Consider the following 13,035-nt stretch of genomic DNA (forward strand, 5'->3'; position numbering starts at 1 on the left):
TACTGTAATTGTCCTGGAACTGTTACAAATGTTTGAGGGATGAAAAAGAATAGTCATGGATCTCATAGAAATCCCAAAACTACTGAGGGGAGATTAGATAAATTGAGAGTATATGATAGCTCACTGAAAACACAGAGTTAATGCCTCCTTATACTCAGTGGAGGTGTTGCATGAAAATATTCAGCTACTTTGTTGCAGTCAACCTTAATTTCTAACTCTCAATAAGGTTGAGATAATCCACCAAATGTAAAGGCAGTTACATAATGCAATCATGAAAGAAACTAAAATTTAACAAAAAGACATTGTAAAATCAAACAAGCAGGACATTGGTGTTGTTCTGTTTATTGGGCCTGATTTTCATGCAGAGAATCTGCAATCTGTTATTAATATCATTCCTCACATTTTATCATGTATGTTGACTCCTCTAATCTAGATGTTGTTGTCTCTCTCTCTCTCTCTCTCTCTCTCTATCTATCTATCTATCTGGTCTTTTAAAGTAATTTAGGCACATAGATCATTGGATGATCTGTGAGTCTATTACCTCGGTACACCACATTAAGAACCACAGTATGAGAATTCCAGAATGCTTTCTTTTAATAGTCTCTGCAATCCCTTTTCCAATTTCTACTCTAAGTCCTGAATGTTCTCTATATGCAGGAATGGGAATGCTTAAATAAACTTTGATTCAGTTTTGAGATTGTGAAAATAATGATGTCCTTGTCACAATCATGAACAACAGCACCTGCAGCAAGACCCCTTCTGAAAGCAAAATAATCTTAATGGAAAGATAAACAGCATTTTTTTTCTCACACTCCTCCCTATGATTTTCTCACCTGGGTTGTTGCAACAATGGCCTGGAAATTGTTTTGCAAGACTGTAGGGGAAATGGAAAGCTGGCCAAGTCTAAATTCACATTGGGTTGATTTCTCTAGCTCTCTTCCAGCTCCATATGTAAGCAGAAATGTAACTATCTGTCAAGCTTCCTTACCCCATTCCCCTATTTAGCATTCAGATATTCCATGCTTCCCACTGAGGTTCCATAGCTAACCCTTTTCAAACATTCATCCCCACATCTTTCCCTGCTCTCTAAAAGATTTATGCATTTATAGGGTGGCATGGTGGCTCGGTGGTTAGCACTGCTGCCTCACAGCGCCAGGGTCCCAGGTTTGATTCCAGCCTCGGGCGACTGTGTGGAGTTTGCACGTTCTCCCCGTGTCTGCGTGGGTTTCCTCCCACATTCCAAAGATGTGCAGGCTAGGTGAATTGGCCTTGCTAAATTGTTCATAGTGTTAGGTGCATTAGTCAGAGGGGGATGGGTTACTCTTCGGAGGGTTGGTATGGACTTGTTGGGCTGAAGGGCCTGTTTCCAGACTGCAGGGGATCTAATCTAATTACTGGGAGAGACGGTTATTGGAGAGGGGAGCATTTATGCAGGAAAGACATGCTACTAGGGAAAATGTAATTATTACAGGAGGATACTATTATTGGAGAAAGTATATTTACAAAGGGAGACCAGAACTGGGAGAGTATTAGGGGAGAAGCAACCAATGAAACAAGTGTATTTCTTAAAGGGGTAGAATATTGCCATAGATTGTTTATTATAGGGAAAGAAAATTACTAGGGAGAGTATTACAAGGATAGACATTTCCTGGGCAGATATTTATTACAGGTAGAGACAATTACTTTGGGGAGTGTGTGTTTATTACAGGTAAATACATTTACCGGGGCCACTTGCATTGTTGTGAGTGTATTTATGGGAGATTGTTATGGGGTGGGGAGAGAAAGACATTTATTGGAGGGATGTCGCCAGGCGGATTATTTATTCCTCTGGGGGTGATGGTTAGTCTCCTGAGTGAGAGCAGCCTGGCCCTGTGTGAGGGTGTGTTGAGGAATGGGGGGGTCCCTCGGGTACCAGGAGACTGAGTGAATCGGCGGCACTGAGGGTGGAAGTTTTCCCAGCCGATCCTGCAGAGGAGCTGGGCTCGGCGGGTTGAGAGAAGCGGCTCCAAAAACCAAAACTGACACGCTGCACACTTCCTTCCCAGCTCAGCTGCTGGGCGGACACACCCTGTCCCAGCAAAGGAGAGGAGGGGGGTCAAGACCCTTCTCGGGGTTTCCTACCCCCACTATAGACCACTTTGAGTGGAGTGAGTGGGAGAAGTGATGGGAGGGCGGTGCATTGGAAATGGCTTTAATTTCTCTCAGCGCCTTTGCTGCATTCGCTGCCCTGCGTGCTTGGTGTAGTTTTGTTTTGGGTTTTGGTTGCTGTGTGGGGGATTTGGGGTAGGAACGTGAGATTGTCCTGTGTGTGTGTGTGTGTGAGAGAGAGAGCGCGGGACCGCGCCTGAACGGGCGGAGCTGCAGTATCCTCGCCCCCGGCTCCATTCTCCTGTTCTATGTCTCTCTCTGTGTGTGTGGACGCCTGGTTATTTATAGCTTTATATATTTGAATATCATCTCCAGCGTCCGCTGCTTTAATTTATTTGTAGATTTTTTAAAAAAATGTTTAGATGATTGAGGCATTTTTCACCTATCTGTTTCTCCTTTACGAAAAAGATTCGGGAGGAGCGTTAGTTAGCGACGGCGTTCTCTCTTTTCCCCCCCCCCCCCCTCAACACACACACACACACATATAGAGGGCCATCTCTCTCATTGTGCATCTCTGTGCCGGGAGGGGGGGAAGAGGGGGTGTGTGTACATTATATACATCGGTATCATTGTTGAAAAAGTGCAGGGAGGGAGACTGGGGGGGGGGTGGGGGTGGGATTGGAGGGAGGGTGGGTGGGGGGGAAGAGAGGGAGGGAGAGAGCCAGCGATGGGTTGTTTAGGGAACAGCAAGACGGAAGACCAGCGACACGACGAGAAAGCCCAGCGCGAAGCCAACAAGAAAATCGACAAGCAGTTGCAGAAGGACAGGCAGGCGTATAAAGCAACGCACCGGCTGCTGCTGCTGGGTAAGAACCAGTGTCACCCTCTTCGGGGGTAACATCAGGGGGGAGAGGCTGCAGCAGCTTCCAAAAGGCCAGCAGACCACTCCCCAGCCCTGTGCTTATCCCTATGGATTCTATATATCCCTGTATCCCTATGGATTCTATATGTCCCTGCCTTGATATGTTACAGTGTGTATGTGCGTGGGATGGGGGGGGGTGTCTCAGTGTTTGTGCATGGGGCTGTATTGATATTGGTGCTCCCTGATTATTGCTGTTTATTTTTAAATCTGAGAAGCTGGTTTTGTTTTCTCTCTCTCTCACACACATCGCGTGTTTTTTGTTTTCTTCCAGGCGCTGGAGAATCTGGGAAAAGTACAATTGTCAAACAGATGCGGATCTTGCATGTGAATGGATTCAATGCCGAGTAAGTCCCAGCCTGTGGTTGGTTGGGAGAGTGGAGGAGGTTTTGAGGGGAAAGTAGGAGGAGGTGGAGATGAGGGGAGGTATGTAGGAGGATGTGAGGGTGAGAAGGTGGAGGTGTTAAGTGGGCACTCCCCGAAATGTTGGACTGTGTTCCCCGACAGCATTAGGCTCACAAATATTTCTGTTTCTCTCTCTCTCTCTCTCTCTCTCCAGTATTGACATTTGAACAGCAGTATTTGCACAGTCCTGAAATAGCAACAACATGGCGACAGTTCTCACCAGCAGCATCACCCCCCATCCACCAAATTCATATCTCACGAAATCATAACATTCTCCATTTTTGTGATCTTAACCTCAATCAATGCCTTGGAAAATAAAAGCAACGCACTGCAGATGTTAGAAATCTCAAACAAAGCACAGCAAATGCTGGGGAAACTCAACAGGACTGAAGAAGAGTCAAAACAGACTTGAAGTGTTAGCTGTTTTTCTCTCTCCACACTGACTGCCAAACCTGCTGCTTTTCTCCCGCATTTTCTGCGGTTGTTTCAATCCTTTGATAATGCATATATTTTGATTATGAGCCAAATGGAAAGGAATATTACTATCAAATTGTTCCTGCTTCCCATACAGAGAGAAGAAACTGAAAGTACAAGATATTAGGAAAAATATTAAAGATGCTATAGTGGTAAGTGTTAATAGCTGCACTGATATTGCTGGGAAGGCCTTTGATTTTTCGCATGTGAACACAAATCCAATTTTCAGTCAAATGGATTATCCCATATTTATTCAGATTAATGTCTGTTATCATTTTCTATCCGTTTTTTTTAGACAATAGTTTCGGCAATGAGCACTTTAATACCTCCAGTCCAATTAGCCAACCCAGAACATCAGTTTCGGTTGGATTACATCAAAAGTATAGTTCATCTTTCAGACTTCGAGTACTCGCAGGTAAGAAACAGTTTTGAGAAATAATTGTCGAAAATGCTTTTTCAAAATGTCTTTGGTCCTGACTTTTGCACATTTGATTAGCTTCCTTGTATGATTTTATTTCTCTTCCTAGACCCAATATATCCCCCTTTGGCAGTACAGTTCTCAGTCACTGATAGAGATCTAAGACATGTAAGTGGCAGTTGCTGAAGCAAATAAACTTGGTTAAAAGTGGATCCACTTTTTTGTCTTTGATCAGTAACAGCTGCAGTGCAATTCAAACGTTTACATGAAGTTTTAAAGCCATAGGAAAGCACCCAGATATATACAGTTGAATGCATGCTTTGTTTTGTTGGATAGGAGCATACTGTGATTGTGTGTGTGTGTGTGTGTGTGTGTGTGTGTGTGTACAAAGCAGATCCTTCTGATCAATAACAAAAAAAAGTTTTTTGTAAACAAGTCAATTTCAGGCCCTGTGTTACGTATTTTTGTATCACATACCACTGGCCTACTAAGAACATGATTGCAATTGTATTTCTTACTATTTATTCAACTACAGTAATTCATCATGCTTCCGTACTGTTAACAATCCAATTGTTAATGCTACAGTAAGAACCCCTGTCACATCAGCTAGATTGCCTGTAGCATTGAGATCGATTACCTGTCAATGGCAACCAGTCAGTCTCTAAATATAGTTGCAAAATTAAACAAATATTCCAAAATCCATGTGAATTACCTTGTGTTGGGGTTCAGAATCAAATTAACTCATTGTTTGTGCCATCATGTAAAATTATACTGCTGCTCAGTAATAATTTATGAGAGCCTATTGAATTTTATTTTATAAGTGAAGTTACTTTTATCATTGTGTAGAGTTGATTTGCCGGGAGATGTAGGAGATCTAGTAGGGTTTACTGTTGAAAATGTTGATGTAAGAAACTGTACTTTGTTGAAGTCCCTTTTCTACCACTCTCTTGGAATAGCTTATATGAGTTGAGTTTATCAACATGTTTTTGATAAGTGTGCCCAAGTGTGCTGTGTTGTGTCTCTCTAGTAAAAATACTCAGACGTATCGAGTGATTTTCTCCGCTTTATTTCACTATGCCATAGGTGACATAGAACTTATTGCAATTCTGTTTGCCCAAAATGTATAATTTATTTCAAATGGAGGGGTGGAGAGGGAAAAAGTTTTTAAAACTTCAATTAATTGAGTTTGCATGGTCCTTCTTTGACTGGGACATGATTTTGTTCATAAATGGAAATGTAATTTGCCTGGACACAAAATGGCAGCTTGACTTCCATTGGATATGCTATGTGGAAGAGTACATCCAATATTTATTGAAGCAAACTTTCTTTTTGTTATGTGGAATCATTTGAAGACTTCTTCATCCTATTGATGCGCTGGCATATCTCTAAATCAGGATTTATGGATTTGTTTTAATCAGGTATTAATTAGACTCCCTAAATGTTTTCATTGCTCCTTTTCCTTTTATGACAAGCCTTAAAATCTACCCCTCTGATCTAGCTTTTCATATGTCCCCTGATGTGACTAAGTATCAGATTTTTGTTTGACTGTGCTGCTGTGAACAATTTAAAAAGTGTGTGGTGCTGGAAAAGCACAGGTGGGCAGGCAGCATCCGAGGAGCTGGAGCGTTGATGTTTCGAGCACAAGCTCCAACAGAAATGTGGAGGGGGCTCAGAGATAAAAGGGAGGGGGTGTTGGGGCTGGGTGGAAAAGTAGTTGGGGATGTGATAAGTAGATAAAGGTGGGGGGGGGATGATGGTGATAGTTGGGAAGGAAGAGGGACAGGTAGGACAAGCTCTTTTGGATATTTTACGCTGTTTAAGGTTCTGTATATGTGCAAGTTATATTTCTGAAGCAGGTATTATGAGGGTGTCGTGATGATCAAAAAGTCCTCATTCCAGTTATAATGTTCCTTTTGTATAGCATACTGTGTACTCTATCACTTTTAGTTACTGTTTCCCATAGGGTTTCCCGTTCATATGTACACATACAAATATAGTTATACTATGTATACTAAAGTTGTTTTATTAAGAAAATTAAAGCCATCATGCAGTGTGATTAAGTAGCATTGTAATTTCCATTTACCTGTGTATGAATCTTGTGTGGTGTAGCCAATGTAAAACAAAATCATTTTGAGTTGCAAAATGTGCAAACTGCTTCATTGCATGTTATGCTCCCAGTAAATTGTTGCTTTGCATATAGTTGTTGAAATTGTGAAAGGAACTGTGAATACAGAAATTTGGCCAGTGGTTAAAGATTTTATTTGATTCTCATATTTATTGGCTTGAGCCATTGTGTAACTTAAAGTCTAAATATTTTGTAAACTCTTGACTTGCTTTGTGGTCAATAAGTAACTTCAAATAATTTTTAACTGTTTTAATTTTAAGAAGTTTGGTTTTAATTGTAGAATGAGAAGCAAAACTAGCAATAAATCCAGTGTGTTCACAGGTCAAAACCTGATAATATCAACTAGACTAAATTGGCAGTTTCTGAGCTAAAGATAATTTGTGCACCTTTCTTCCTGGTGCAGCTCAAAAGCCAAGCGTGCCTGCAAAACTCTGTGTCTTGTGATTAAAAACTTAGTGATGATTTCTACTGGGAAGTGGGTATATCCCTTGTTAAGTCAGCAAGTGAAAGCCAGTACATGGCTCATGTTATGGACTCCTGTGCCTTGGGTGAATTGAAGAGATTGTAAAGCTACTGTACCTTCAGTTTTAGACACTAAATGTAGGTGCTTCGACACACAGCATTGTTTTAAAATAAATGGTTTTGTTAATATGTTCAGTACATGTGAAATATCAGTTTGCTGGATAATTAGAGTGTGGTTTAGTGTAAAGCCAACAGTGTGTGTTCAAACTCTACAAGCTGTGGTGGTTCATGGTCCTTTTGTTAGGTTCTTTTCCCGAGGTTTCGCCCACAAGATGCAATTTGCATGCACTAACTTCAGCAAGTAGTTAAAGTTTATTAAAGCTTGTACAAGCTAGGTGACCCCCTTTGACTCCCCCCCCGCCCCCTCCCCCCCCCCTCGCAGATGCACAAGGGTGAGTCAAAGTGAGGCACTAAACAAAGAAAACGCATCTCCTTTTATACAGGTCAGTTGGCCATGCTGACAGATACTCTGGCCACTCCTCACAGTCACATGCCACTCAAGACAACCCCCAGTTATTCACAGTCACCAGTTACCCCAGGTACAATGGCAGGATGAGATCATTCTCTGAAATGATGCTAATGCCTAATCCTGGGAAATTGTTATGCAGATGATTTCCTGACTCCGTTATTCCCCAAGACAATGCAGGTGTGACATACCTCTGGTCAGAATGCATTTCTGGATGGAAGAGATTGAATAATACCAAATGACTGTCTAGATGAAATATAAATTACAGTGGATGGTCATCCACATTCTTTTATGATTGTCGGCCCCATCCACTTCCAGAATGTTCACTCAGTGCAGTTTAACTCTTTAGCATTACATTAATGTCCACAGACATATTTCAGTTTAATCTTTTAACATTACACTTTCCTTACTTTCATCCATGTGAAACCATATGTAACTAATTGTCTATCTATCTCTGTGTCCAATGGAAAGAGATGCTTATGGTTGTTTGTAGACTCTCTCTCTCTGTATACCATATATGAAATAAACTGGTAAAAATACTGTTGGAATATCTACCAAATTCAAGATAGGAATTATATCCAGGCCGATTTTACCTTGGTCTTTAATCACTATGGTTGGCCGTATCTAGTGACTTTATATCATTGGGTCACTTATGTTTCTGGTATGTTGTAGAGTTAAGATCCAAGAGTTTCAAAATTGAAACCCATTCTAGGAGGATGTTAAATAAATGGAGCTGTTATGTTGTCATATGGCAATTTGTACACTTTAGCCCTCCCTAGCTTTTTGTGTTTCTTCATTCATTCAGCCAGCTTTTTTGAAATTTAGTTTTAGATTTACCTGTCTTTGACCAATAGAAAACTCCTTTCTCGTTCACTGAATTGTGCAGAGTTTGTGTGGCTGACTTATACATTTTGTGGTTCGGACATGAGGAGTGATGAATAGCAGAGGGACCCACAGGTGCAAGTACATAATTCTTTGAATTTTGCATCGCATATAGACAGGGTGGTTAAAAAGGCATTTAGCATGCATGCTTTCATTGCTCATTCCTTTTTAAATATAGGAGTTGGGAAGTCATGTTAAGGCTGTGCAGGACATTGGTGAGGCCTCTTCAGGAGTACAGTGTCCGGTTCTGGGGCGCCCATTTATTGGAAGGATATTATTAAACTGGAGAGGATTCAGAAGAGATGTTTACCAGGATGTTGCCAGTTATGAAAGATTTGAGTTGTTAAGAAAGGTGGATAGGCTGGGACCTCTTTCAATGAGGTGGAGGAGGTTGAAGGGCTCTCGATAGGGTAAATGGCACATGTCTTTTCCCTAGAGTAGGGGATTTCAGACCAGAGGGCGAATCTTTGAGGTGAGAGGAGAGACATTAAAAAGACATATGAGAGACAAATCTTTTACACAGAGGGTGGTTTGTGTGTGGAATGAATTTCCTGAGGAAATGGACGTGGGTACAATTACAACATTTGAAAGTATATAAGTTGGCTAAGAAAAAGTTTGGAGGAATGTGGGCCAAGAGTAGGCAGGTGAGACTAGTTTAGTTTGGGATTATGTTCAGCTTGGACTAATTGGACTGAAGAGTCTGTTTCTGTGCTGTATGACTCTAAGGTGTTTATTCCTGATGATGAATTAGAACAGTATTGTCATTATCTTTTAATGTGGGGAACTTGATTGCTTGGAAAATATGCTCGCATATATCAATGCGATAATCATTACATTGTAGGAAAGTGGTCTCGCTCTGTGGTTAAGATTAATTGTACATTATTAAAGAAGAAGATAATTCCTAGCAGTTGTGGCCCAGAAAATCATTGTTTAACATCCGTGAAGTAAACTTGTGCTCAAGTTGAAGCCAAGACCACCTTGTTTCAAATTCTCATGGTACTTACTGACACACTGTATTGAAACTTGAAATGAATGGAATAGATCCACAGGACACTGCATCTGGATCTGAATCCATGATCAAATGGATCAATTCTGAAACATTATTCTAGGGGAAATGTATTGTAATTTGAAGACAAATAATGGATAACTGGCACAGTCCCTCGAATTAAAATAAATAGAACTCCAGTTCAGTACCTCCAATCTCCATTTGATGTGCAGCATATTTATAGTAACTTTCAAAAAGGAATTGGATAACTACTTAAAATACACAGTCTTACAAAGCAATGGGGAAGGAGTACAGGCGGGGAATAATTGGTTAACTCTTTCAGAGAACTGAGCAGGAAAATCAACGTTTTGGGCAAAAGCCCTTCATCAGGAATTTGCCTGAAACGTCGATTTTGCTGTGCCTCGGGTGCTGCCTGACCTGCTGTACTTTTCCAGTACTATAATCTTGTCTCTAATCTCCAGCACACCCACTTTCGCTTCTTTCAGAGAACTGGTACAGGCACAGGGGCTGAATGGCCTCCTTCTGTGCGGTATAATTAAATCATGTAATCTTACAGTATCAAAGGAGTTTAAAGAGTGAGAGGATTTGTAGCTCGGGTGCTTGTTGTTGTGGTTCTGTTCGCCGAGCTGGGAATTTGTGTTGCAGACGTTTCATTCCCTGTCTGGGTGACATCCTCAGTGCTTGGGAGCCTCCTGTGAAGCACTTCTGTGATCTTTCCTCGGCATTTGTAGTGGTTTGTCTCTGCTGCTTCCAGTTGTCAGTTCCAGCTGTCCGTTGCGTGGCCGGTATATTGGGTCCAGGTCGATGTGCTTATTGATTGAATCTGTGGATGAGTGCCATGTCATTGACAAGCAACATGAATTCGACTGGGACAACACTACTATTATAGGACAAGCCAAACAGAGAACAGCCAGGGAATTCCTTGAGGCGTGGCACTCATTCACAGATTCAATCAACAAGCACATCGACCTGGACCCAATATACCGGCCACTGCAGCCGACAGCAAGAACTGGCAACCGGAAACGGCAGATTCAAACCACTACAAATGCCGGAGGAAAGATCACAGAAGCGCTTCACAGGAGGCTCCCAAGCACTGAAGATGTCACCTAGACAGGGGACGAAACATCTGCAACACAAATTCCCAGCTCGGCGAACAGAACCACAACATCAAAGGAGTTTGTTGATCCCATTTTACTTGTGCTGGTTCCTTGGAAGTGTTGTCTAATTTTGTCCTACGTCATAGATATTTTCCCCCCAATTATCTTCCAAGTTAGTCCTCTTCAAATTAAGTCGAGTTGACATTTAAACTTTTCTGTGGAATCTGATCCCTTTCAACTACTAACACCCTTTTGTGTGAAGTTTCCTAATTTCTTCTGTCTTTCTTTTGCCAATGGCTTGTCTTTACCGAATCACTTCCCAAAAAAAAAACTTATGTTCTAATTTCTCCATTGAAAGTTGGCATAGATTTGAATGCATCTTTTAGGTCTCTCGTTAACCTTTCCTGCTTGAAGGACTAATCCTAGCTTCTCTAATCTTTCCTGAAGATTGAACAACCCTATTGCTGGCAAAATTCCTCTCTGTGCCCTTGATATCCTTCCTGAAGTGCGATTCAAAAATTGTAAACGATACCCCAGCTAAGGGCTCATCAGATATTTGTGAAGCTTCCTGTTTTCACACTTCTTTTATTCGCTCATGGGAGATGGGTGTCACCTTCACGTATTTGTATTACCCATCCCGAGTTGCCCTTGAGAAGGTGATGGTGAGCTGCTTTCTTGAACAGTTTCACATGCAGTAGGTTGACTGACAATGCCCTTCGGGAGAGAATTCCAGGATTTTGACCCAACGGCAGTGAAGGAATGGTGATATATTTCTAAGTTAGGATGGTGAGTGGCTTGGAGGGGAACTTAAATGTGGGAGTTTTCATAGGATTGGAAGATATTGTCTACGGATCTTTGGTGGACTTCTTCAGTGCGTCTTGTAAACAGTACATACTGCTGATCCTGAGCACTGGTGGTGGAGGGAGTGGATGCTTGAGTGCAAGCCAGTCAAGAGGGCTGCTTTGCTCTGAATGGTGAGAGAAAGTGAGGACTGCAGATACTGGAGAGTCAGAGTCTAAAAGTATAGCGCTGGAAAAGCACAGCACGTCAGGCAGCATCTGAGGAGCAGGAAAGTTGACATTTCGGGCATAAACCCTTCATCAGGAGTGTGAGGGGGCAAGGGAGCTGAGAGATATAGAAGGTGGGGGTAGGGCGAGGGATGAGGGAGCTGGGAAGGCAATAGGTGGATGCAAGTGGGGAGGGTGGAGTGGATAGGTGGGAAGGAAAATGGACAATGGGACAGGTCAAAAGGGCAGAACCGAGTTAGAGGGTTGGATCTGGGATGAGGTGGAGGGGAGAGGAGATTTGGAAACTGATGAAGCTGACGTTTATACCATGCGGTTGGAAGGTCCCAAGGCAGCAGATGAGGCATTCTTCCTCCAGTTGTTGGGTGGCTTGATTTTGGTGGTAAATAAGGCCCAACTTTTGCATGACAAAAGTGAGGACTACAGATGCTGGAAACCAGAGTTTAGATCAGAGTGGTGCTGGAAAAGCTCAGCAGGTCAGGCAGCATCCGAGGAGCAGGAAAATCGTTGTTTCGGGCAAAAGTCCTTCATCAGGAACGATGAAGGGCTTTTGCCCGAAACGTCGATTTAACTGCTCCTTGGATACTGCCTGACCTGCTGTGCTTTTCCAGCTCCACTCTGATCTAAACCCAGGATTTGCATGTCCTTGGCGGAGTGGGAGGGGGAGTTGAAGTGGTCGGCCACAGGGTGGTGGAGTTGTTTGGTACGTGTGTCCCAGAGACAGAACGTCAAATCGCAGAGCATTTCTTGGACTGTCTCCTGATGTAGAGGAGACCATATCGAGAGCAACAGACACAGTAAATAAGGTGGATGATGGTGTCAAGCTGCTTGAGTGTTGTTGGAGTTACACCCATTCAGGCCAACGGGGAGTATTCTATCACACTCCTGACTTGTGCCTTGTAGATGATGGACAGGCTTTGGGGAGTCAGGGGAGGTGAGTAACTTGCTGCAGTATTCCTTGTCTCTGGCCTGCTCTGAGACACTATATTTATGTGACAAGTCAATTAGAGTTTCCACTCAGTGGTAACCCCAAAGACGTTTGATAGTGGGGGAATCAATGCTGGTAACACCACTGAATGTCACGGTTAGATTTGTCTCTTATTGGAGATGGTCATTACCTGACTGTGCCATTTCAATGCTATAGTTTATGAAACCATTTCTTAAAACATATTCTTTCTTAACTGATTTACGTCCAGTAATCTGTATATGCATCCTCAGGGTTTTATTTATACACTCCCAAGAATAATGTAGCTTAGATTATACTGGGTTTTTATTTTGTTTCTCTGAAAGTGCATCACTTCAAACTTATCGGCATTAAATTGCATCTGTCGTCTATCTGCCCATTTCACCAGTTGTCTGTCGTTCTGTTGGTGCCTGTTGCTGCCATGCTTAGAAAGTTTGGCAGTGCAGTAAATGGGATCTTCCACAAACTCTGCGATTGCATACCATGTAGCCAGGCAATTTATATACATCGTGAAATGCAATGATCCCAGTCATCAACATCAGCAATTGTCTTCATCAATCCTCTCTCTTGACTTTTATGAGAGATTCTACAGTAACATTGATTTTATATTGTGTGTTCTCACTGTAAGGTGTACATACAGATTA

The 13,035-nt window shown here is 42.2% G+C and overlaps 1 protein-coding gene across 3 annotated transcripts in view; it reads left to right on the top strand.

Moving 5' to 3' along the window:
- Positions 1-13,035, top strand: part of LOC132815099 (guanine nucleotide-binding protein G(s) subunit alpha) — a 353,011-nt gene that overhangs the window by 104,448 nt on the left and 235,528 nt on the right. For 2 of the 3 annotated variants that reach the window (XM_060823858.1, XM_060823856.1), the window contains exons 2-4: positions 3,282-3,354; positions 3,984-4,038; positions 4,182-4,301. In XM_060823858.1, the coding sequence (XP_060679841.1) occupies positions 3,320-3,354; positions 3,984-4,038; positions 4,182-4,301 (210 nt within the window). In that variant the 5' untranslated portion in view covers positions 3,282-3,319. Of the gene's footprint in view, positions 1-2,808; positions 2,955-3,281; positions 3,355-3,983; positions 4,039-4,181; positions 4,302-13,035 lie in introns of those variants that run through there. The other variant, XM_060823857.1, reaches the window with a different exon arrangement.

This window comes from Hemiscyllium ocellatum, chromosome 4, assembly GCF_020745735.1.
Source record: "Hemiscyllium ocellatum isolate sHemOce1 chromosome 4, sHemOce1.pat.X.cur, whole genome shotgun sequence".
Classification (NCBI taxonomy): Eukaryota; Metazoa; Chordata; class Chondrichthyes; order Orectolobiformes; family Hemiscylliidae; genus Hemiscyllium; species Hemiscyllium ocellatum.